Source organism: Tympanuchus pallidicinctus, unplaced genomic scaffold (genome assembly GCF_026119805.1).
Source record: "Tympanuchus pallidicinctus isolate F22 unplaced genomic scaffold, pur_lepc_1.0 scaffold18, whole genome shotgun sequence".
In the NCBI taxonomy this organism is placed as follows: Eukaryota; Metazoa; Chordata; class Aves; order Galliformes; family Phasianidae; genus Tympanuchus; species Tympanuchus pallidicinctus.
Window position 1 is genome coordinate 14,265,754 of NW_026294699.1, and position 25,644 is coordinate 14,291,397.

Below are 25,644 nucleotides of genomic sequence, written 5' to 3' on the forward strand. Positions count from 1 at the left end.
CACCGCACGGCAACGGCCGGGCCCGGAACTCTGCCGCAGCCCGTTCCTCCCCCTCCTGTAACTGAGCCTGACAAGCCGGGGTCGGCACTGCTCTCCTCCACCTATAACAGCCGGCACCAGCGGAACCATCAGGAGACTCTGAGCCGAGCCGCACGGCGGGAGCGCAGGCACGGCTGTCCCGGAGCCCTTGCGGTGCGCAGCGCTGCGGGGCGATGAGGGGACGAGGAGACGCCTCTGCTGGGGCCGCACCTCGGCACGGAGCGGCAACGACGCCGGGCAGCACGGCGGAGGCGGCCGCGGGGCTCCGGAAGGGACCGAAGGCTGCGGGCGGAGCACCCCGGCAGGACGGCCCTCCCCCAGCGCGGCGCAGCGCCGCCCCGCCCATACCGTCGGCCGCTGCCGCCGGGCCGCGAGCACCGAGTGCGGATTGGCCGCCGCGTGACACCGCCCGGCCTCGCTGCTTGGCGGCCGTCGCGCCCGGGGTGGCGTCGGAGCGGGCGGCGGAGCTGTGACGGACGGTGAGCGCCGGGCTCGGCCGGGGCGGGCAGGCTGTCTCGGCGGGGCCCGGGCCGTTGGGGCGGTGGGGCGGTGCGGCGGTGGGCGAAGCCCCGCGGCGGCGGGCGAGACGTGCGGGTTCCGCCCCGCTCCGGGGCCGTTCCCGGACCTCCTGGGCGCCGCCGAGCCGCTCTTTGTGTCTGTGCGCTGCGGCTCGCCGCTCTCCGCGGCACCACCGGGCCCGGCTGCGCGCTGCGGGCTGCCGGCCTGCCCTGCCGGGTGTGCGGCTGCGGGGCGGCCGGGGAAAGGGTAGCGCTTCTTGCCCAACCGGGCCGCAGCCGGAGCGGCGCCGGGAGGTGTGCGCTGCGAGGAGCGGGAGGGCGGCGGGCCTGGAAGGAGCGCTTAGAAAACCGGCGAGCGTCTGAAGAGCTACTTCGAATGTCTGCGTAATAAGGTTTAATCGGCAGACACAGCGCTGTTATGAGTTTTGTAGCGCGATGGGAACCGAGCGGCGGCACGGCGCGGTACGCTGCGGGCTCCGGCCCCGCTCCGCGACCGTGGGGCCGCACCGCCGTGCCGCGGAGCGCCTCCCGAGCCGGCACAGCTCCGGCAGCCCAGGGCCGCGTCCAGCTGTGCGCGGCATCACGCCGGATCGCTGCCCGTGGCGGGCGGCTGCAGCACGCACAGCGCCCCGCACAGCACCCCGCTGCCGCGCTCAGCTTCTGCGCGCTGAGGTCTCGTGCCTGCGGCTGGCAGCCTCGCGACACTGCCCTGCTCTCTTCTGCGAAGCGTGAACTGCAGCGTAAAGCTTTAAAGGCGGCTCTTGGTTAAATGCCAGGCGGTATCACGCCTCCCGTGGAAGCTGCGCGCTGCTGTGAGGCGTCACTTCTGGATCCGGTGCTGCTGAATGGGTTAATAACCTCTTCCCACACGAAGCTGGAGCAGAAGCTGGCACTGGGCAGGAAAAAGCTATTATTTCTGGAGCAATGGCATAGCGCTGCTATTTTCACTGCTTGATTGCTAAGAATGCTGTAAGAACCAAGGCAGGCTACTTGCAATTCCCAGCAGTTAATCTGATGTATCTTACTAATGAATAAATGTACTCAGATGTGTCTTACAGCAAGTGGGGTGGAAGAGAGACAGCTCCAGCAGCACCACCAAGTACACACACAGGTACACCAGGTGTTGCTGGTAATTCTTTTGAAGACTGGCAATTTCTAACTTCTCATCACTTGGAGTAAAAGTGACAGATGAAGTCAGTGCTGCTCCTGGTATGTGTGTGGGCATATCAGCTTGGTGGGCTTTAGAGAAGGTGAGAGAAAGCTAGCTGTAATCTGCTGTGGGGTCAGTTTAAGGGGATCTACAGAATGCAGCATTCCCCCAGATGAGAAATGGACTCTGAAGACAATGCAAATTTCAATCCATTGCTGGTGGAGCACGAGGCTGGAGCTCTGCATCTAGAACACAACACAGACACCAAAGGGCTCTCTGGAGGTTCTTACTGGTGTAGTTAGTGTGCATGTGCCACCCCACAGACAGAATTAATAGCTTTTAGCAGGAAAGCTGCTATTCACCTAAAAGCCCGAGAAACAGCAGCAAGACTTAATGGTGACACTGAAGTTTGTGCTGGAATGCTGCATTTGCTTGAAACAAAGCAGCCAGCTGATAAAATGCTGCTGCCAGCCTGCTTGGTCCCTTTCACCAGGAGCTGGCAGTCTGTGCTGTTGCAGAGCTGGGCAGGGGCTTAACAGCTGGCTTAGGAAGGATGCTGGTGCCCTTGAGTATGTTGGAGTTCTTGAGTATGAAGGAGAAGATATGCATGAAGAAAGAATGACTGCTACTGCATCTTCTGAGAGTTGAAGTAACTTGAGAAAGATGACCTTGAATTTTATCCATCTCTTTCTTAAAAGATGAATGTCCATGCAGTCATTTTTCCAAAGGCATGTAGGCTAGTTTTCTCCTATAACTCCTGCATTAACTATAGTGTGGTGCAAAACTAGCAGGGATTTCCTGGGTAGAAGTGAGCTGCTTGATGCAACCCAATTTTCCTGGCAGTATTAATGAGACCAGATCTATGCATAGAGAAAGGAAACTTGCTGGGTAATACATCCAGAGGAAGCTGTGTCCCTCTGTGTCCCAGAGCCGAAAATATTCAGAAGATCTGAGTCTTCTGATGAAACTAAAAAGCAGGCAACTTGAAAAGTGCAGATCTGTGGATTTGGCAAAGGAAAAACTTTCGGAGGGGTCTGTCAGTGGTCACGTACACTCCAGATTGGACTATGAGTTGCTTAATGAAGTTGAATTGGTATCATGCATCCTGTAGGTCCTAGTTTTCCACCTCATGACACCTTGTACTTTGCCACACCAAAGCACAGGAGAACCTCAAAGACAAGTCCTGCAAGCTTCTGTTCTTATCTTCAACTATCGACACCTCTGTTGTATTAAGGGAGCTCTTCTGGTTCGTTGGTGAAAATGAACTCCATAAGAGCCACCCTGAGTCACCCTCAGCTGTTCATCCTGGATTGAATAAGCAGAGTTCATAACACTGCGAAACAAAGATGACAAATCGTACAGCTGTCTGGTTGCAGTGGGCACACAGCTCTGCTGCTGATGGTATGTGGTACACTTACTTTTATCGTTTGTTTTTAATTGGGGAAAACTGGGTCTGCCAGATTTGTTGTATACCTGGCACAATTCAACAGCAAGCTGCTGGCTGCTCTGCCTTCAGGGCTGGGAACATAACCAATTTAAACCCTACCTTGCCTCTACTGTTTGGAAGCCACTAAGGGAAGAGTGGAAGCTTGTAATAATAATCTTCCCCTTAATGTTTTATTGGAGTCTTCAGTAACTCTGGCTTCTCATGAAAAGTGCACGAGAAGCATTATTTTTCTTCAGCTCAGTGAACAACCAATTAATCACCATGTAGTCAAGCCTTCTCAGTAGACCAATGTTATGGATGGGCTTCCAGCAAACTATTAGTGTTACAATTTTTTTTGCAAGTTTTACCAATCCTGGAACCCATAGAGCATAAGGAAGATAGTGTATATCAGATCTACAAGTGCTAGATTTCTGGCTGTCAAATGTGCCACTTCTGCAAGATTGCTTTAAGCATGCTAAAGGAAGCTGACTTGCTACCTTGTCATGGACTTGACAACTCCACTATGATTTAATATTTGTACTGAAGAGTCGTAAGTCTCTCCACACAGAACTGTGTAGCTTCCATTACTGGAGGAAAAAACAACTTTGCTATGCAAATCTAGGTGTAGCCTTGATGTGGTCAGCTTGCTCAACTGTGCCTAATGACTTCAGTGTTTGTAAAAAGCTTGCTTAACTTGGGTTACAATTGAAATTTGTTAATGGACTGTCATGTCTCAGAGTTACTTCATCCGAAGGTACATCTGCATCTTGTCTCAAGCTCTCAGTAAAAACTGTTACTCCTTAGCAGTTTGAGGTTATCCATCTTGGAAGCAGGTCAAGAGCTGAAATAAGTCTAGCTTTCATTTGCATTAGTTTGCTATGAACACTTCTAAATTCAAAGGCAGTTTGTGAAGAAATACCTTAAAACAAATATGGGCACATTCAGCACTTCAAGATTCTCGTGCAGGAGACTTGAGTGAGTCACACAGAGAGCGCCAGCCGCAGGTATTCCTGAAGATACGGAACTGCACAGCCTCATTAAATGTCTGTTTTTCCCCTGCAGGAGTCTGAAAATACAGTGAAGCCTGACGGTGCAGACAGAAGAGTCTTCAAGAAGCTGGACGACCTGAAATACTGACCATGTCTATTATGGATCACAGCCCCACCACGGGAGTGGTGACGGTTATCGTTATTCTGATTGCTATCGCAGCTCTTGGCGCCTTGATTCTGGGCTGCTGGTGTTACCTGCGGCTGCAGAGGATCAGCCAGTCTGAAGATGAAGAAAGCATCGTGGGCGAAGGAGAAACCAAAGAGCCCTTTCTTCTGGTGCAGTACTCTGCTAAAGGACCCTGCGTAGAGAGGAAAGCCAAGCTAACTCCAAATGGCACAGATGTGCATAGCTAACTTGGAGCGACACGTGGACTGTGGCTACGATGTGTGTAACCAGCAGAATCTATACTGTGAAGAACTTGTTCACATGCACACTACGCATCAGAACACCTCCATGAGACGTTTAAGCATTGTCTGCAACTGCACACACAGAGAAGTTGCTCTCTGCATCAACTGTAGATCCTAATTTCTCCGCAGGAGGAGGACTCACAGGACACAGGAGCTGACTCGTCTGGCATAAAGTCCATTGCTGGCAATGGATGCAAAGATATCTTGGTGCAAAGAGACTAACAGCATTTTTTTGTTACTTGAATGTTCAGCTGAGCCTATTTTGATGGAACCACTACTGTACTGTGAACTACTTTACAACTGTGAACTGTAAATAGGCTGCCAGAAGCTTTATGCTTTGCATTCACAGCATATGAGAATAGCATGACGCAACTGCACATAACACGAGGGGACACTGAACCACAGCTGTAGATGGGAATCCCGATTTTCAAACCAGACATGTGGTTAAAGCTTGCTTCTGCTATTAACTTCTGAGTGCACAGCCAAAAGGTCAAAACAGCACCGGCTTACTGGACTGGTGTAGAATACTTTCTTTAAAAAGGTGTAAGCCTACAATAATACGCTGAGGGAAGAAACACAGGAGCTTCACGAAAGGAAATAACTTCCTTTAGTTACAGCCAGGCATTGGTTAAGCATTGCTAGAGCAGATTTTGCTAATCACATGGCAACTGCAAGGAAACTGCCATTTTGATGGGTTCTGACCTGGGAACTAATGATGGTCACCAAACCCTCGGGGTGGTCCAGAAGGTTTCCAGTGGTGTGAAGTGGCAGTAGAGCAGGCTTTTTCTCTTCTGTGTTTCTGCATGCTGAAACAGCACAAGTTTTTACCTATTAAAACTGGCATAAATGCAACTAATGAATTTTTCCTAGGACCTCGTGTAATTAGCAGCTTGGGTATATGTAATCAAGATATTAATATCCTGTTATAAAAAGGCATTTTAGACTAAGACAGTCAGGTATAGAATTCAGTTCCTGTATCTTGTAAATGACTCGGTTTAACTCCACAAGATACATTTCAGCCTCTTCTATGAGAAATAATGCTGACAGGGTGAAAGATTTCTGGTTTGTTTGCAGCCTTCAAGCTAGCAACTGAAAATATTTCCAAGTAAGGAGATCTTTTTATTTTCTGCTCTATACCATAGTTCAGCTACTGAAACTGCAACAAGATGTGTCAAATAGGGGTTCTAAACTCAAATACTTGGGAGAGGGACAGAGCTAAGCAACCAAGACCTGCTTTTGCCTACCCTAGAACTATTAGGCTCTCTCAAGCATCTTTGTGCCTAATTTCAATTTCAAACACTTAACTGCATAGGATAAAAATTTACTGTAACAATTTGTTTCTTGAAATATACTACAAACAATCAAATCCAACTTTTGTTTTTCTAGCTGACCAGGAAGTGATTACTGCTGCTTGTCCCTGTACATATGAAATAACTAAGTAACACTGGCTTAGCAAAATGATAATGGCATTGTCATAGTTAATAAAGTCTTGTCCCTTCCTTCCAGAGTAAGACATTGTATTGTATTTTTAGTGCTACGTTTGGTTTCTTTCATTGAAGGCTAGAATTTGAAGCAGAAAAGAATACTGGCAGTAGGGAAAAGCTCCTGCAGTTGCTTTTAGAATACAGCTGACAGAGCTGTCCTTGCCCTGGCACATGCTTCTTAAGATGTCAGTGGCAGGAGACTGGCATACATGCAGCCAGACCCATACTCCTAGACCTGTGTATTATAGAAATCCTAGAAATTAAGGAGAAAAGGATTAATTCAGTAAGATTTTTCTTTAGTTTTGTTTCACTAGATAACAGTTCACACATGGCTCTTGCAGATTTCAAGACAGTCAGGTAACTGGTATACAAAAGTGATACAAAGTGCTGAAGTTCTTGAATAAAGTATTTTGTCCATTCAAGTTCACTGATCACAGAGATGAAGTATTTCATTTTAATTCTGCAAACAATGCAATGAAAAGGGCAAATTTCAGAAGTTTATGGAGAAGTGTACATTAAAGGTCTAGCTTTTCTTCTAGCAGCTGTTACAGAGAAAGCTGGTGTAAAAATAATTGGTCCTTAGAGATGCTTTATGCTGCTGCCCCTAAACATCAGCATCTTTAATTTTAAATGGATAGGTGTTTGCAAGTTAGTGCAATAGTAAAGTGCAGAAAGTTTTCCATACTCCTTCTCTTCACTTTAGAATGGGGTACCTAATAAGTTGTTCAAGTATACAAAAATATTCCATTTGATTTTCTTTTTCTAGATCATGTGGGAGAAGTCTTTATTTACAGCGGATTTCAATAAAATTTGCATAAATACCTACTCAGCACGGCATCATGACTTTGTGTAAGCAATCATTCTGTCCTGTTTTCACTACTGTGTTCTGTCGCTACGGCATCGACACGATCAATCCTTTTCTCCTCTGTGCTGAGAGCTGCTGAAACCAATACGCTGCTGTCATCAGCCACTGTTTGCTCTGACTGAAGGGCTTCTTTAGGTTCGTCTTTGCTCTGTAGCTTTCCTTCCCTCGATGCCACCAGGATTCTCAGTAACGTATTCTCCTTCAGGAGGTTTTCTGATGCGTCAGCCAGTTCCTGAAGCTTTTCGGCCATTTCTAGCAATTCCCGATTCTTCTGATCGTACGTTGCCTGCAACTGCTGGCTGTGGAGCTGCAGAGTCTTGTGCTGCTTTTCCAGTGTGTGCTTCTGCTGCTGTAGTCGATGTTCTTCTCTTCTAGCTTCAGAAAGCTGTGCCTCAAGGGATTCATGGGCTTGATGCAGGGCCCTGATTTCTGACCTTAACTTCTGAATTTCTTGCTCCAAGTGGGAGATGTGTCCTTGCTGTAAAACTGTCTCTTTATGGAGGCATTCTTTGGTGCAGGGCTCTGATGAAGAAAGACTCGAGTGATGTAAAATAAATTTAAGAAGATGAGGAAGGCTGACTGGAAAGTCTTCTGGGAACTTCACGCTTTGATCCTTCCTGGAAGGACATACCAACTTAGTGTCAAGGCATAAAGCTACAGAACCAGTGATAAGTATCTGCTGCCCAACTCAAAATTGGTATCTTGGCTAATTACACAGTTAAAAGAAACCTAAACTTGTATAATGAAGATACAGCACAGGCTATTTCTATTTCATAAACTGTTTCACCTGTATTCCACAAAGATAAGATGCTTTAATGAATAATTCAAGAACTTGGGGCAGATAAGGTTTGTGTTCATCCAAATTAAGCTATTTTTGGCAGACTAGGCAACGTGTTTTTTCTTCTCCTGCAGTCCTGGTGATCAGCCAAGTTAATTCTGTAATTAGCAGCAGCAGTTTCTCAGTTGACAAGCAGCTTACATCCAAACTTAATGATTCATGACATTTTGGAAAAAATAGCCTACACTAAGCCAAAATTGACTCATTACGCAACAGTAATGTTTTACTATGTCATTATCCTTTTTAAAAATTATTATTATTATTATTTTAATCAAAACCATAGCATACATCAGAAAAGCTGAAAGGCTATTTGCAGTGAAAACCAAACCAAAGCAGCAGCAGTGTGAGGAAGAAAACACTGAGCAGGCCGAGTAACCTGCAAAGACATTCCCATGGCAAATGCACAGGGAGCTGTACAAAGCCTTCACAGAAAGCACCTTTACATCTAAAACAGCAACAACAATCTAGTGCTACTACACATACTGTCAAAGCCTGATTTCATTTATTGCCTACATGTAGCAAAACTAAAACATGCTAGAAAGGAAAAGTGGGAAAGAAATCTGCAGATACAGTTCCAGTGCTAAACTACTTAAGAAACCACGTTTGTGAATGTTACAAACCCAATCTCACTAAAAACTATGAAGTTAGCCTAGAGATGGTTGGTAAAACAGGCCAAGACAAAACAAGCATCAGTGAAAAAACAAGAAACACGGGACTACAGAGTAACACCACACAGACAGGTACCAGAGGAAGCCCCACCTACAAGTGGTTTTACTGCTCCCAGCCCTGCTTTGCCAGTGCTTTAACATAATCCAAAGGGCTTTTTTGCCATTTCACACTTGAGACGCACGCTGTCACTATACTGAGATGCACGGATCACAGAGTTATTGTAGCTTAGTGAAGGAAAAAACAAAACACACGAGGGGAAAGAACTGCATTACCTCTGCTGAGGAAAAAACAAAATGGTCGGGAGCCGATCTGTCATAAATTCCCAAGGAAGATCATTTTGAGTGGTATCAATTCTGTTAAGAAAACATGCACACAAAAAGTCATTGGAGGGATTACTAAAAGGGAAAATGCAAATTTTTTTTCCCCTAAAGTTCTACATAGAAAGGAACATGAGTTTAATTAATGAAACGACTGTTCAATTGCTTGCTATGGCTTTATTTTGCTTTCTTCAGTCATTTCTGATTATAAATTGTTACAATTCTATTAGAAAGAAAAGAAAAAAAAAACAACCAACAGATGTTTTTAACCACACAGTGGGTTTCAGCACCACTGAAACAAAAATAACAGACCAAATGATAGAACTTCAACGTCAGGAAAGAGAATGGGTGTAATTTGAGCAGCATTTTACCTAGGGCAAAAAAGCAGCAATTATAAACAAGTGCTAGCTGTAGCTTTTAATTTTTTGCCCATATATCTCCTGCTGCTCCTTAAGGAAATTCAGTCAGAATGAAATAAGGACACAATGAGAACAGAGATGCAAGCAATCATGTATGTGAGAATACATCAGTAAGAATGTTTCGGTTGCACTGAAACCCTGACCATGTTAAAGAACTGTCAGACATCACACGTATCTACACATGTTGTATAAATGCGTACCTATGTCTCTCAGTTCCTAAAATACAACAGTGTATGATTCAATTCTTCACTTCAAATGATCAGAGAAAGTTAAAAATGCCTTTCTGCTGCCACCTGCTGTACTGGTTCCCTTTCCAAAATCAGTGTGCTCCAAGAATAATTTGAGAATTCATTTTAACTGAACTGCAGAAACGCTGCAGTGAGATTGAAAAGAATCAAATTTAGGCAGAGGAAAGAAAGATAATGGATTCAAAGAAAAATGAAACAGATGACATTCACATCAACTACTGCGAGACTGTAGAGAGAAAAAAAAGGAATTATTCTCTAGGCCAATTATCTCAATGAACTTGCATTATTCTAGAGAGATTAAATTAGAATCTTTTTTTACCTTGCCACAGTGAAATGATCTGGAGGCAAAAGCCGAGCCAGCTGAATAAAGATATGATTAAGTGAAGCACAGAATCCACACCACTGTGCATAATAGAGCAGCAAGACATTCTGTAAAATGAAATGAAGAGTCTCATTACCTACTGTAATTGATCTGCACTAAAGAAGGGCTAGTCTTCACAAAATCTCAATTATTTAGCACTCTTAACATATGAAAATACACTGCACGCTAATGTTGACACGCTTTATTACAAGCTATTTACTGATGCCTTCTGTCTCTCAGGTTAACACAGGCATCTCCTCTCCGTAAAGAGAAAACAAAGAGAATTATTTAGTTCTCACTAAATAAAAATGCAACAAGCTTTCTTACACTTCTTAGGATTCTTCTGCAGCCTTGAACTCCTACATGTCTAACAGTGACTGTACAGCCCAGGAGGTGGTGCTGGGGAAGATGTCTGCCCTCCTGCTTTGGGCCTTTGGCTAGCAAAGGGCAGCCGGGATGCTGAAGCCAAGCACTGCACGTATACCCACCTGCTGCAGCCCCACAGCCAACAGACACTAATCCTGAGTACTTCTTAAAAAGAATAAAAAGTGATTTAACTGCTCTTCAAGATGACCTCATACATAAAACAATTTCATGGCATGCAAATAGACAGCTTGTGCCTTTGAGATTTCTGTGTGCCAAATCCTATCTTCGGTTTAAAACTTCTGTCAGCTTTACAAGTGCTTTTTTTTAAGTTTAAAAACAACAATTAATACATAGAAAACAAAAGGTACTTATGTCCTTTAAGTTATGAAAGGCAGACATCACAACGCCTGGCAGCATTACCTCAAATTCCACGTGTGCAGCATGTGCTGCTGCTGCTGCAGAGGAAGGAGGGAAATGGGGCTGCAGATTGCAGGCAGAGTCAAGGACTTCTTTCCATCTCAAAAGCACAGGCAAAGTAAAAGGAATGGAACTTTGAACGATGGTAGAAAGCTGCTATGCAGGAATCCACAGCATGGACTTTTTCATTCTTTGACCAGGAAAAAGGCACTTTGGAGATTCACTTAAAGTTACACTAAACTTGATTGCTTTTTTTTTTTTTAAGAAACAAATATTCTGGCGTTCTGAATAAAGACTGCTGTATTTTACAAAGAAGCAACGCAGGTGGCTAAAAAAAGAATGAGAATCCTTCCTCAGAAGGTGAGCAACGACTTGCAGAAGCTTTTTCCTACAGCAAGGAGTACCTTTTCACTTGAAAACACAATGTGATGGAAGGTGCTGGTGGTCACTTCAGCCACGACGCGCTCTGCAGGGACACGGACTGAGGTGCCATCCACGAGATGCCTCTTCAGGGGACTGTAGAGAATGCTGAAATTCTTTATGAAGTTCTCTGAAACAAAAACGATACATAAACTTACGTCTGGATTTTGGCAGGCTGCACTTTGCCATTCCCAGATGAAACTAAAACCGACACATCGTACACAGGCAGAAAAAGCAGATCAACAAGTCTGTCTCTGACATACCAAGAGCAGTACTTCATTTCGTATTTGCTGCTCAACATTCATGGAATTCCCACAGCAGATAACAATATTGTTATTTTCCTTCCATATCTCCAGGTTTTGAGTACTTATGTATTATTAAGGAATAATTAAAAATACTCTGCCTACTCCTGTATGTTTAAGAACCATACGTAAAAACAGAAATCTGTTGAAGATATTAAACACAAACCTGTTCCATTAATTTAAAATATCAGAAGTTAGGCCAACTATAGGAATACAACAAAATAAATAATAAAATAGAAAGAAAATCACAGTGATTCTGACAACATATGTAGAAAAAAACATTTCTGGAAGCTCAAGTAACTCAGACAATGTAACTCAGCACAGCAACTCTCATCCCACTTAGGAAATCCTGTGAACAGAAAATATTTTAACACAGAAAGCACTGAGAGCACAAACAGGAAGAAAATTTATTATCTTCTCACCCAGATCTTTATTACCCCCTGAGCATCCATGTGTGGTCAACAATTTTTGTTTTTAGCATCATTTTTTCTTTCCAGAGCGTTCTGTGGGGCAGGGAGATGCAGAGGGGATGGAGGGCAGGTGGGAGCTGGAACTTCAACACAGCTCTTTGCTCTCCAGTTGTGCCTACTTACTTGTGCAACTTAAACACTATGGCAAACTGCAAATACAAGGTAATGATGTAGCACCTACACTGATTAAACCTTCTGGAACAATTTACTTTGATACTGTGTTCACTAGAATTTACTTCCATATCTGCAGACTCTGCTAACATGAAAAGACTCTGCATTTTCCCCAGGCTGACTGAGCACACTGTCAGGGCAAGCAAATGCACTCCAGCAGGCAGCTCACAGCCTGCTCCAGGAACTGCAGTAAGCCAGAGCAGTGATTGTTGTCATCTCCCCCTGAAGACAATTGGCTTTTTTCTTCCCCCTGGCAATTTAGTATTGCCAGATCAGAACAGAAGCAATTCAAAGATCTATACGAAAAATACATGTACCTTTAAAGAAAAAAAAAGTAAAACAATGTATAGATCAGAGGACAAAGGAAGGACTGGTCTGCACTGGTAAGGGAGCACGGCAGCTTTTAGTATGTGGAAACAGCTGAACGCCAGCAGTACCATTAATACACAAATGTGTTTTATAGTATCACATTTGTTAGAGGTTCAGTGTTACTTTTTTTTCCACAAGCAAATCAGTTTTTATCACTTCCTTCAATGTTATCAGTCACCATTTGCACACTCCAATGTTCACTTCACTTAAAGCAAACCATTTTGTTGTGTGCATTTTGGTTCTCATGCCGTTTAGAAAAATATTCTACTAGTCAGTTAGCTACTAAATACATTAAATAGAATAAATTAAGGCTCACAGTGGTGACCACAGTCTCACTTTTCAGAACAGTGTAAAGTTTTCCATTCATAAGTTTACTTGCAAACCTGTTTTTATTATTTAAAGCATTTCTATAGCAGATAGCATACCCAGGGTAGATCCTGTAAGCGACTGATTCTGATCAAGGACATAATGCAGCTCTTCTTTCAGGTCAACAATGGCAGCAAATTCCTTACGATGAGTAGATCTTGATGCTCCTAGTCTCTCTGCATATATCCAAAAAAGATTTGAATCCAGCAGATAGAGGTTCAAGGTTTTGTTGGTCCTGCAGCTCAGACCAGTAATGTTTGTGCCAGCAATATGAAGGTCAGGAATAAAGCAGTTCCTATCCTCAATATGAGGAATAGAATTCTGGATGTCAGCATTATCTTTCTTCCCATGGGAAGAAAATGCAACTTTAGGGGTCTGAAAGATGGTCTTCTCAGAACTAATGAAACTTAAAAAATGTCTATCGACCGTTCTGCAACATGCAGTGTAATAGCTAAAGGGACTGTAGAAACTTAGGAAATTGCTGCATTCAATGCTACTCGAAACAACTTGAAAAAAGGTGTGTTCCTGGAGGTAGAAAGAGTCCAAAGCTGTTTCTATCTCAAAGAAGTTACAGCGTGGCACACTGACTTTATCTGGTTTGACACCAAGCGTCTGATTAATGCACAGCTCACACACGTTGTGAGTTCTGGATATCGAGTGCCACTGCGGAAGCACCACTGTGTTACAGCATGGGTACTTGGTTATCAAAAACGTGTCTGCCAATTTCATATGTGCATCTGGATCAGAGGAATCAGAAGCTGGTGAATCACTGCTCCCTAAGTGCTGAAGCTCTGGTTCAGCTCCCTGGCTTTTGTTACAGCTGTGGTATTCCAAGGCCACTTTGGTAATCTACAAGGAAAAGAGAAAAGCAAAGTGAGATTAACTGCACGTAGTTCACTCAAAAGCAGTTATCTGTTGCAGGTTTAACAACCTCTGCAACTTTTGATGGAATTTTACAAAGTTTACCACTCTTCTACAACCTTAGGAAAGAATTACAGGAAGCTGTGACTTTGTAACAAAGCTCAGCATCTCAGTCTACAAGAATTAAATACAAAAATACTGTTTAAATCACTTTCATTCCACGACACTGATCTCAAGGTCCTCTCTGTACTCTGTTTATCACAGTTCAGTAACACAATGGTTGAAAAAGAAAAGAGCAGACTTCCCTTCCATCTCACCTTTAAGATGAAGGTATTTCACTTACTTCGTCTAACAGAGGCTGAATTTCTGCCAAGGGGTCGTAAGGTACAAACACGAGAAGCGCCGGCCCTTTCTTCAGCTCGTTGTTCAGAAGAAGGCTTTTTCCCCCATGTGGTCTCAGCCAGCGGATGAGCAGCTCTCGATTTTCCAGAGCCCACTTGCACACATTCTCAGCTGTATAGTTCATGGTGTCATTTGGATAGATCTCGAGAAGGGAAACAACAGTTGTTTGCTCTCACTTACTAAAACATACTGCTCACTGTTGAACGCAGTTCCCAACTACAGTGTGCTTTGTTACAGTAATGCCTGAAACATTTTTAATTTAGGAAAACTATTCAGAGAGCTTCAGAACTTCGTACCTCCATCCCCCTCTCATGAGATCATGTCAAGATTCAGTCTTCCAGGCAGCAAGTCTTCTGCCAGGCAAGCTCCTTTTCCTTTCATCACATCACTATGATCTTTACTGTTTGCAGCCAAGGCTTTATAAAGAGTGCCATTTCTAAGTTGACATCATCACGTGTTTTGATTTATAGCAAACTAGAGCAGTTTTTTCCACTACTGATTAAACATATTAACTCACCTTACGTCAATATTTTAAGAACCCAATAACCAGACTGCATTTAAAATGGCTATACTGTTTTTTAGTACTGAAAGTACAGAAGAAAATTGTTGAAAATTGGCTTACAGCTTCTAGGATCATTTTCATGAATTAAGGTAAGTTTATCCTGAATCGCTGCAAAGACAACAGCAGTCTCATGCATTCACCAATGATTTTTAGAAAAAAGCCATGTTTTCCCTAATGTCAGTTGAATAAAATACTGCATGGAAGCTTATCTTCAGAGCTTCCACTCACGCTAGCAGTGTGGACAGATAAGGACTCCATACACATTAACAATTCCAAAAGTATTTTCAGTTTTAGTATTCCAAAACCATGAACAGCAGGTTTAAAGTTCAGATAAATTTTCAATTAAATTGATATAAATAGCTCTTTTAATCAGAAGAGAGTCTCAGTACGACCACTTACGAGGTGTTTGGGCTTCTGGGGTTTTGTTTTGAAGGAGACAAACTATTTCCCATATTATTAAAAAGACTTTCCCAAATTGTTAAGATGAACCCGAGGGCCTCTGAAAACTTAAGTCAATCTACTCCAGAAGGCCAAATACGCTGTGAACACAAAGCCCACTGTCACACACTTCAGAGTAGTAGGACAAGAGCTGAGCTGAAGTATCTATATACCTTCATATGCTGAAAGTCCAGGTATTAAGGTCTAAGTAATTCTCAGATAAATACAGGTTTTACAGACAGTCAAGAAAATAATTCATTTTCCCTCACGGATGGATGAGCTATGACTGCATGCATTTCAGCAGTGCTGGTGCAGCTTCACATTGCTGTGCTCTGGCACTCATTTCCCTACACGTGCAAGGGAAAAAGCCAACAAGCAGAAGTGTATACCTTTGACTCTTGCAAAAACCAGACACAGAATTGAGTCTGATACTTCTCCCGAGGCCCTGTCGGCCACCTGGTCTAGACACTGCTTAAAGTTTAGATCATTTAGAGCAGCTGCTGACTAGCAGAAAGAAAACGTGTATTACCGTACAAAAATATACTACTTGGATGCTCCTTGTTCTACTGCTTTGTGGAACACTCCTTTATTACATATTTGTCCACGTGATGCTTGCACTGCAGCACAGTTGTCTCAGTCACCACAACACCAATATGATACTCACAAGAGATGTGTTGATGTGTCTGTGCAAATACACACTGCCCGAATGCACCAACGAGATCTCCTCCGCAACAAGCTTATCTGTGACCACTCCGAAGCGCACTGTTCCCAGGTAATCTTAAAGGGCAAATGTTCAGTTTTAAATAGAATTCTACACTGAACTTCTCTCCTGAGAGCCTTAGAAGAATACACATCTTATTTGTAAAATGCAACAACACTGGAACTGAAGACACTCTGGAATTCAACGCGGTCAAATGCTGTCTGCCTCCAGCTATGGATGCACTGCAGCTACACTTGAGGGATTTTGAGGAAAGTGCCCCTTTGTGTATGACTGAGAGCAGCTGCCCTGTACTGGAATTCCACGATGGCTGACCCCAAAACATGCCATAAACCTTTCACGTAAGCAAACTTTGCACAGTAATTAAATACAGTCTCATAATTAGATGAACCTTAATATACACTCAAAAGGGATCCACTTTCAAATTACAAAATGTTGCAAAGAATTACTGAAGTCCATACAAGTACATTGTTCAGACACCCCTGAAATTTTGAAGATGAATTTTACCTTTCTTTAATGAATGTAAAGCTGACGTAAAGAAGGTTAAATAACCGGGAGGCTGCGGTGAAGCGTTGAACTCAAAATATCCCACAACTCCAGGCTGAAAGAGTAAGAATTACAGTTAGCTGAGCGATTTGCAACTACGTGGGAGATGAAAGCTGTTTGCCTACACTAAAATGTAACATTTTAAAAGACAACAAAGACAACAATTTTAAAAGACAACAAGAACGCTGTTCTTCAGCGTTTGCTGAAGAACAGTCACTTAATGCTGTCAGAAAAGAATTAGTATTAAAAGACTGATCAGGAATCAGTTCTAAAGCTGTCATTTGACAGCTACATAAAATGCAAGGATGCTTCTAGGATTGCAGAGGCATGACTAAAAATTAATATCCCTAGAAATTATCAGTCAGTTCCAACCGTATAATAAAAATCATAATTGTTATGAGACTTCTTCAGAATGAGAATATCTAGTATAATTTTTCAGACTACATTCTAATCATTTACTACGTTGCACATAATCAGCAACTGTGTGTGCATCACACATCCTGTGAGTCAGTACTGGAACTGCTAAGCCCACAGCCTCCCCATGTTAAAGCTACAGCCACTGCAAGTTCTTTCGCTGCGTCACTTAGGGCTCCGTGCGAGACCAGCTGCACCAGAACAAAGAAAAACAAGTAAGAAAAGATCTTCAATTGCTGATCAGACAACGTGAAATGTAAAAGACTCATCCATAGGCAGGGCTGCTGGCAAGGCCACGAGCACAGCTGGGAGCTGCCTGCAGGCTGCTGCTCCGAAACATTACCTACGTTTTGAGTTTAAATTTTGCAGAATACAATTCATTTTAAATCATAATTATTAATCACTGCCTTTCTATTCACCATTCCAATTGGTTTAGCAGGCCTTCAGGACAAAGAAAGCGATGCAATTCGGTCATTCTGTGCTGTTTCCCAGTTCCACCATCCCGGTGCATGCACCAAATGCAAAACAAGAGCACAGGGATCGCTGTGGGACAAAAGATTCCAGCCCCACAGACCGTCCCGGGTGAGGCAAATACCTCCCCAACGAGATACCTTCATTTGATTTCAAAGGAGGCTTTTATTATTTCAGCTTTACATATAAAAAATGAGTATAGTTTCAAAACATGAATATGTGATTTGCCTATTGTTGATATTAATGAAAATATCTCAGAATGTTTCACTGATAAGATGGTTCCCCATTCCAACCAGTGAGCTGTTCATCCAGGCAGGAATTATCCTGCCTGACACTGAATGCTACCCACAAGAGCCTTCCTCTTAAAGATTTTTAATGAAACACTCCAAGAAATTGCCAACAATAAAAGTGACAATAACAGTTGTTAAAAAAAAAATAATAACACAAACAAAGAAGTGAAAATATACGGAAATGTAATAGCATTTGTTCTTCAAAGAAGGATAACAGTTACCAAAAAAAGACAGTCATTGCTTCTCTTCATTTTCCCTTCCTAACACCAAATTAAGAAAGTGACAAACCAGCCAAGTAAACCCAGCAAGGAGACACACACAGCTCCTTACACGGCTTCTCATTTCTGGCACCATTTCTAAATAACATCACTGGCACGAAACAGCAACTGAAAGCAAGAAGTGACAGCAGAAGTGCCAAGAAGCCGAAGGGCAGAGCTAGAAAGCAGTTCAAAGCCACTGAGCAGACAAGGCCCTGACTGCTGTTACCCATCAGCTGTGGCTACAGATCTCCGAGTGCTGACTGCAGCGGAAGGCAATCACAGGCACACTGGGAGTGACTCTTACAGGTTTCAATAATAAGAAAACTGGGTGGGTTTAGCAGAAAGTATGCTTTATGTATGAACCTTGTGCTCTACGCCTGATCTGCAACCTGTTTGAACAATGTCCTTTTTGTGACCTGGCAAGTTAAAAGTTCCTCCTCATGACTGGGGCAGGTACACAAGGCAAGTAAGTGGCCAAAGTGCTGCATCCCTTCTTGAGCACTGTGCAAACTGTCCTGCTCTCCTGCCAGCTATGTGGGTCCCCTAATGGAACCTGAGCAGCTCTGGGAGCTGGACCAACACAGGGGCAGCTCAGCAGGAGAGAGATTCAACTTTTATAAAGGAGATCTCAGTATAGATAGGAAGTTCCGAATCTTGGAACACAGATTTGCTAAGAGGAGCTCAGACAGCACCAACATCCACCTCTTTGTAGCTATGGCACAACTGCAGATTCCTCTCCCGATGCACTAAGATCTTCCTATACACTTTATGTTCTGTTTTCCAAATGGGACGTTTTCCTTTGCTCTCAAAAAATAAATTTAACTCTTATCCTATTTTAATTTTGCACCTGCTATCATTTCATGAATATATAAAAAATCCAAATAATTACTGTCAGAAAACGCAGTCTCAACTGTGGGTGATGAGCAGCATTGCAGTGCATACACCCATCCATACAGCCCTCCCAGACCCAAATCTGGAGCCTGAGCACCACCGTTTTCCAAGGAGGCAAGCAGAACAACAACGAAGTCATAGAGCAGTAAAACTGAAGCAGAAAAAGGACAACAGAATCGCAGAATGCACCAGAAAGAGACACAGAACCCACTACTCCTGCCTCTCAGCCCCCGCTTACAATGCTGGGGATCTGTACAAATGCAGAGCTCTGAATGTCGAGCCCAGCCCAGCACCTGCACCACGAGCTGCCTGTACTGCAGCACCCACACTGCTAAACCAAAGAGGAGCCACTCGGATCTGCAGCCCTGCACAGCGCTGTGCTTCAGCCCACACGGCGCAGGGCTGCTCCCCAGGAACGGGCGTGCAGTACGACATGGGCATTTTCCATCACGTGCTGCAGAAACTGACAGTTTTAAAGGGATTAGAAATGGTTCTGATTTCTATGCACACTGCCCACTCGGAAGTAATTAATCCACCAGCGCTGCTCTCAGCCTCAGCACCTCTGAGCACACAGGACTGAAAATGAGAGAGGCAGCGCACCGGTGGGTTAAGGTCATGAAGGAACAGTACACAGAGAGGTCAGGAGCCAACAGTTATTTCAAGTGATTTCACATTTGTTTTTACTTAGCATTTATCTCAGTAGAAAGATTTAATATTCCTTTAAAATTAAAACAATTATTACATATTTCTCAGGTGCTGCAAGATTTTGGAGAAAAGATTTCTTCTGTCTTTCTGGTTCGTGTTTCTTTTTGCCCCGCGAGGTAACAGCTATGATTCTTGCCTCTATTGAAGTAATGCAAATTAACAGCATCATTAAATCATAACAGTCACTGCACAGGGAACCAGAGTTATGAATGTGTCGTTTCATGTATTTATGATTTAAGCACATTTACAGGGCACTGATTTTAAGACTCTGGAGAGCAATGAGCACTTGGGAGCAGATCAAACTTAACTGTGAAACAAAACTCTTTCTGAACCACAGCAGAAAAGCTAGAGAAGAGAGACATGTACCTCATAATTTGAGAGGAAATCTAGTAATTTTGATCGAGACGAGATGTAGAGTAGTGGTGTCATCACCCGGCGAACAAACTTTTCAATATAAACAGCACTCATTGGGCCTTTGTATTCAATTGGTCCAAAACTAGTACCAAAAAAAATAATAGAACATTAAGACTGAAATTCACAGTAGAGTCCCTGCTGGAGGTGGCAGAGGTGGAGTTCTACAGACAGCAAGCTCAGCTCTTGGGACTGCTCTCTGTGCTCATCATCCGTGGTGCCTGCAGCTGGCAGAGCTGCGTTACATTGACACTACAGCATCCCTGAGGCACAGCACAGCATCCCCAGCCGAAGTCACAGCGACAGCACGGCGCCTGCGTGCAGATGTGATGTGTTGGTGGGGACGGAGCTTCTGAGTTCCATTAACGAAGCTGGTAAAAGCCAGGAATTAATTAAATGTTCCTATCCATATAGTTCTGCTTGATCTATTTGAAGTAAGTACACCACAGAATATAGATCTGAAAAGCTGCTACTGCTTTCCCTTTCTTTTCCTTTTTAAATCTTGAGACTGAAAAGATGCAAGGGTTCTTCACATGAATGTTTCCAAGTATCATTCAGTAAAGCCAGGACCAACCCTGCCATGCTGCTGCTGGGCAGCCTGGGTGACCTGCAGCTCCTCCCCACAGCACCACAACCAGCAATGAGAGCAGAGCGGCCGCGGGGCTGCGGTGCCAGACCTCCTCCTCCGCCCCCCTGGGTTCAGTGAACGGCTGAGGTTGGAGGGAACCTCGATGATCACCCAGCCCAGCCCCCCTGCTGCAGGCAAGGTTGCCCTACACCAGATCAGGTGGCCCAGGATCCCATCCAGCCTGGCCCTGAATGCCTCTAGGGATGGGGCAGCCTGTGTCACAGCCTCACCGTCCTCTGAGTAAGGGGTTCCCTCCTAACACCTAACCTAAATCTCCCCTGTTTTAGATTAAAGGCATTCCCCCTTGCTCTATCACTATCAGACCATGTAAAAAGTGTCAGTCACCTCCTGTTTATAAGCTCCCTTCAAGTACTGAAAGGTCACAATGACGTCTCCCCGCAGCCTTCCCTTCTCCAAGCCAAACAACCCCAGCTCCCCCAGCCTTTCCTCACAGGAGAGGTGCTCCAACCCTCTCGGCACCTCTGTGCCTCCTCTGAACATGCTGCAGCAACTCTGCATCCCTCCTGTTCTGAGGCCCCAGGCCTGGGCACAGTGGGGCCTCACCAGGGCAGAGCAGAGGATGACAATGGCCACTGCTCTTTTAAATCCTACATCTCATTTACCATCTTTAGGTTGGACAAGACATCACAGTCTAAAATGAAATAAAAAAACAAGAGCACAAAGGATTAATCCATTCCCACTAGTCCACTGAAGAATTTAACATCATGCATTCTGTAATATAGCTTATGCATATACATGCTAAAAGAAAAAAAAAAAAAAAAAAAAAAATAATTCAAGCTTGTACTGAGATACTTATGTGCAAATGTTCTGGAATGGTTTTTTAGAGCTTCCTGGATTAATCTATATCTTATGTTGGTATATCATAAGTCTTTGCCTTAACAGCAACACACACTGCTTCCTCTCACGTGCACTGTACAATGCCCAGGAGTTTGATATCTCAGGCAGGAGGGAGTTATTGCCCTCTGAGGGCTTCATAGGGTTATCAACATGAATCTACATCTCACTGCTGCAACTCTGTTTAAAGATACAGCAATCAGTTACTGATAATACCCAAGTGTATTCATCTAATGTGTTGTTATTTCAAAATAAAGTAATTCTAATTTAATGCATGTCCAAGTAAGATTCTGCACAAATGTATTTGTTGGGTTTTTTCTTTGTTTGCTTTTATTAGGGTTTGAATTCTTCCAGTACCATTCAAAGTTCAGCTGACAAGGATTAGGATTGTTCATCCTCAGCACAAATCCCCAAACTAAGTACAGTCTGCTTCTGTAATGGGAGAGCTGCAAAAATGCCAATGAGAAACTACGCTGTACCCAGCTCTGCTGTACCCAGTACTGGAAAAGCATTACTTTCTGCTCCACACAAAAAGAATGCATACATACAAACACTAAAAAAACAAAAGTGAGGCTACAGAATACTATACAGTGCTACTCAAACATCCGGGGCATAAGAAAGGAGCATACAATTCAGATTGAGAAGAATGTCTTCACTGCACTGCTCGATTTCAACATGCACCTAAATTCCATTCCTAAACACAACTGCTGCCAAAAAATTGGGACCAATGAATAGAATCCATCTACAGAGCAAAGAGGAAACTAAAATAAAAACATAAATCTGAATAATTTACATTTCACTGGAGAGAGAGCTTCCAGGAGATGCATGTGCAATACCAATTTTCCGTAAGGATGAAAACTTGAGCAGCACAACACTTAATGGACAGGTACAGCCCTTCTCAGTAGCTCAGGAGCACTGTCAGCTTCACCCAGAATCCACCCTTTTTCAGCTGTCTTTTAACTGTAGACAAGGAACTTTGAAAACACAACGTTTTTACGAAGGTGCTCCAAAAGTAATGCCTCCTTTTTTATTGTGTTGGCTGATGATGTGAGAGGCAGATGTAGAAAGAGTTTTGTAGCTGAGAACTTGCTCTATCACACACACTGTTGTGCTCTTTGCAACAGCCATAGTTTCCATGGAAATAAGTAGGAGGCATTACTTTTGGAGCAACTCACATACAATACTTCTGCTTTGCAAAGTGCCAACTAGACACAGACTCCACACGAAGGTCTTACCTGCGGTGGTATAAGTGTATGACAGGAAAATAAAAGAAATGCTTCTGCTTCCTACATTTCCCCTGGTTCCACCAGCAATTAATAGCAACAAACAGCACCTGCAAAGCAGATAAAAGTTCACAGCTAACAGCAAAGTACATTACTGTAACTTTCTTTATCTCGTTTGCTTTTTACCCCCAATGCATTCCACCTGTTATTTTCAGCACCTTCTCAAAGCAGTATTTCATACTTGCTCCTCTTAATTCTATCACTTTCTTTCCTTCCTCCCCACCCCTCCCTTTTTTGTTTAAAATCTTTTTGTTGTCATTTCTTTGCACAGCAATATTTTATGGTCACTTTTCCTTCTGGTTTTTAAGCTTCCTAATCTAAATCCTAGGACTGCAGGCAAACTCCCCGTAGTTTCTACCTGAAGGCACAGCAATAAATCCAGAAACACTTTACCAGACAAAAGCTGCAGAGCTCCCCATCCAGGAGCAGAAATAACACACAGATGAGCATGCATCACAGCTTTGCTCCATTCATTCTAGTGCTGTGTATGTAAAATTAAAGACGACTGGCTCAATCACTGCATGGTACAGACATGCAGGTCGTTGTGGTTCCCACGGGATGACAGGAGTTGGCCTCTCTTTGGGGACCAAAGCTCTATCAGATCACATGTAAGACTCCTGTCTTCTCTAGTTACCTGGTCTGACAATCTGCTGGCCACATGCTCTATTTCTTCTCTCACGGCAACCGACTGGCCACACCACGGCGCGTAGAAGAAATACAATGCGACCTCTGAGTCCTGACGAAGGTGATCTGCATAGTCTAACTGTCCCCGAAAAAGATCGATGACGGGAGATCTTGTGGAGAAAAAATTCACTGGAAGCTTTGCTGGCATTGTTACATCTTTTGCTCGGCTGTGGGAAGGAAATCAAGAGGGCTCAGTGAGACTGTGCAGTAATTAAAGAAGCATGCCCAAAGCCTTACCTTAGGGCTAGTGAATGTCATACAGTGACAAAACTGCAAGAATTGACACAAATTATCACAAATTATCAGTTTCAAGAAATACCATGAAAATCTAAAGATCATCCTTTCAAACAAGTTTCCGAAATTCGCGCTGCCGTAACATGCACCATGCTCATGGGTACATTAGCCCACACTCTTCTTGCTGGGTGCTTCAGAACACAGAATTAGCAGGAAGAGTGATTGCTTTGGATTCCTTCCCTGGCCTCATCCTCTTTTAAGACCTGTACTTTAGGTAACAGCACCTAATAAGAGAGGAGACACTGGTCATACAGCTTTGTGATGCTTATATGGACAGAGATCATTACTGTAACTTACACACTGCTGTAAAGTGCTCCATACTTCTATTATTTTATACTCTGCTATGAAAAGCTGTTTTACTATGACATTTACCACCAGGTGAACGCGTACCAGTTCATTTTACCAACACCACTGATCAGAGCTGGGACCACAGACATTGCCCAGGGCATGTTTCCTTTCAGAAGATGTCAAGAAATGGAGTCTTGATTTGAAGACTATACAAGATGGGATGACAGCAGATTGAGTCTCTTAAGAGAAATGACTTTGACCAGCAGCACCAAGAAACTGCTTTCTGTCACACCAGCACTCCAATGATCCAGAACGTGGCACTTCCAGCACTTTCAGGAAGTTATGGGAGTTAATAATTCGTACCTAAGAGATAGTTATCCGTCACAGAGCGTTTAACATACAGACCAGCTCCTCACCTTCACAATTCATTGGCTCTAGCACCCACAAAAGGATGTGCTCTCACACAGGCTGCCCCAAAGCACTGTGTTACAGACTTCTGCCTCCCCCAACGGCAGCCCTGCCAGCACAGCCGCCCCATCCCGCGGCAGGTCCCAGGGTTGGGTGGGTGGGCAGACAGACGGACGGCGCCTAATAGCTTAAGGCCGAAAAACGGGATACGAGATTGGCTCTAAACTGCAAGAAAACGGGTCAACACGACAGGCGAGAGGAACGACTTAGAAACTACACGGCTGTCCTCAAGTAGGAGAAACACCCCCAACAGCTGACGACCAGAGCCGCCGGGTAACAAAGCAGCAGCTCGCTGCACCGCTGCACCCAACAACCGCCCTCGGCGGAGCCCTGCGGCTGCGCGGCCCCGGGCAGGGAAAACCCCGGGTGCCGTCGCGCCCCGACCTTCCCAGCGAGTGCGGTGCGGCCTGCGGCGAACGGAGCTCACGTCGAGCCGAGCTTCCGCCACGGCACCCGGACTCCGCCCCGGGCCGCAGAGCCCCGCAGCAGCCGCTCCCCTCCCGTTCTCCCTCGGCGCGCAGCGGCCGGCAGCGCAGCGCCGCTCGCAAGGGAGGAAGAAGCCGCTCCCCGGCACGGCCGGTGAAGGCCCGCGGCTTCGGATCGCCGTCTCCTCCGCCCCGCCCGCACGACCCGGCCCGGCCGGCTTCGGACGCCGCGATCGTCACGGGACGGCACCGCGCGCCACGCGCTCCTCAGCGCCCGACCGCAGAGCGGGGAAGGCGCAGGGCCAGAGCGGCGCTCCGGGCCTTGCTCGGGAGGGCGCCCCGCTATAGGCCGCGCGGCCCCGTTCCGCCCGCCGGCCCCGGGTCCCCGCGGCTCGGTCCAGCCGCTCCCCTGCCGTTACCTGCAGGTGACTTTGAGGGCGACAAGGAAGGCGCAGCCCAGCACGATGGCGGCCCCGCACAGCAGCTCGGGTCGTCGCGCCATCCGGGCGGCGCGAGGCCGCAGCCGCGGGGCGTCCGCAGGGCCGGGCCCGGGGCCGCCGCTTAACGACATCGCCGCTGGGCGCGGCGGGGAGGGCCGCGGGACACCGGGCCGCTCCCGCTCGCACACGTCTCCTTGCCGCCCGCCCGTCAGCCGCCCGGGGCGGGACCGCCGCCCGCCAACCCAGCGCCGCCACGCAGCGCCGAGCCCAGCCGAGCCCGGCAGGCGCAGGGCAGGCCGGGAGCGGCCGGCGGCACCGCGGCCCTGAGGAGGAGCGCGGGTGCGCTGCGCTCAGCTCCTGCACGCGGCGGTGCCCGTGCGGCAATCCGGGCTCGCACCGCCGTTCCGAAGAAGGGATTCACGTTTAGTTGCGTCTGGAACGACTTCCAGTAGTTTACAGAGCACGTGCATCGAGCAGCGAAAGCGTAAAGCAGGAGAACAGTTCAGAAAGGCACGCGGTGCAGGCAGGCTGTGGCGCACGAAGTGTTTTTCAGCCCCACGCGCCCGTCCGCCCCGCCGACCTTCGGCTCCACCACGTACCCAGCACGCGGCCAACATCATTCTTCAAGCTCCTGTAAT

At 45.3% G+C, this 25,644-nt stretch overlaps 2 protein-coding genes across 5 annotated transcripts; one reads left to right on the top strand and one right to left on the bottom strand.

The window, feature by feature from the left end:
• Positions 1–376: 376 nt before the first annotated feature.
• SNN (stannin) lies at positions 377–6,101 on the top strand. The gene is made up of 2 exons (XM_052679488.1): positions 377–518; positions 4,196–6,101. Exon 2 carries the CDS (start codon positions 4,273–4,275, stop codon positions 4,534–4,536), a length of 264 nt encoding a protein of 87 aa, XP_052535448.1. The 5' UTR covers positions 377–518; positions 4,196–4,272; the 3' UTR covers positions 4,537–6,101.
• On the bottom strand, positions 5,248–25,171 carry TXNDC11 (thioredoxin domain containing 11). 4 transcript variants are annotated; one of them, XM_052679465.1, is made up of 13 exons: positions 24,986–25,171; positions 23,042–23,258; positions 22,360–22,457; positions 19,597–19,726; positions 16,161–16,254; positions 15,600–15,712; positions 13,877–14,077; positions 12,732–13,521; positions 10,979–11,124; positions 9,750–9,859; positions 8,719–8,799; positions 6,901–7,556; positions 5,248–5,396 (listed from the first exon to the last, which is right to left on the bottom strand). In XM_052679465.1, the coding sequence occupies exons 1-12, from the start codon at positions 25,135–25,137 to the stop codon at positions 6,932–6,934; spliced, it is 2,757 nt and encodes a 918-aa protein (XP_052535425.1). In that variant the 5' UTR covers positions 25,138–25,171; the 3' UTR covers positions 5,248–5,396; positions 6,901–6,931. The 4 variants fall into 4 exon arrangements, with proteins under 4 accessions (XP_052535425.1, XP_052535424.1, XP_052535427.1 ...); XM_052679464.1 differs by lacking the exon at positions 5,248–5,396 and having other exon boundaries at positions 6,350–7,556; XM_052679467.1 differs by lacking the exons at positions 5,248–5,396; positions 24,986–25,171 and adding an exon at positions 24,090–24,202 and having other exon boundaries at positions 6,350–7,556.
• Positions 25,172–25,644: the final 473 nt, after the last annotated feature.

What these genes read in the sequence shown, in the direction of transcription:
- SNN (XM_052679488.1), top strand. Translation starts at nt 4,273, where the DNA reads ATGTCTATTATGGATCACAGCCCCACCACGGGAGTGGTGACGGTTATC.
- TXNDC11 (XM_052679465.1), bottom strand. Translation starts at nt 25,137, where the DNA reads ATGTCGTTAAGCGGCGGCCCCGGGCCCGGCCCTGCGGACGCCCCGCGG. An exon ending in TTGTGTTTTCAAGTGAAAAG is followed by an intron (nt 9,860 to 10,978) that starts GTACTCCTTGCT and finishes TTCATTTTACAG; the next exon opens with AATGTCTTGCTGCTCTATTA. An exon ending in TTGTTTTTTCCTCAGCAGAG is followed by an intron (nt 7,557 to 8,718) that starts GTAATGCAGTTC and finishes ATGTCCTTCCAG; the next exon opens with GAAGGATCAAAGCGTGAAGT.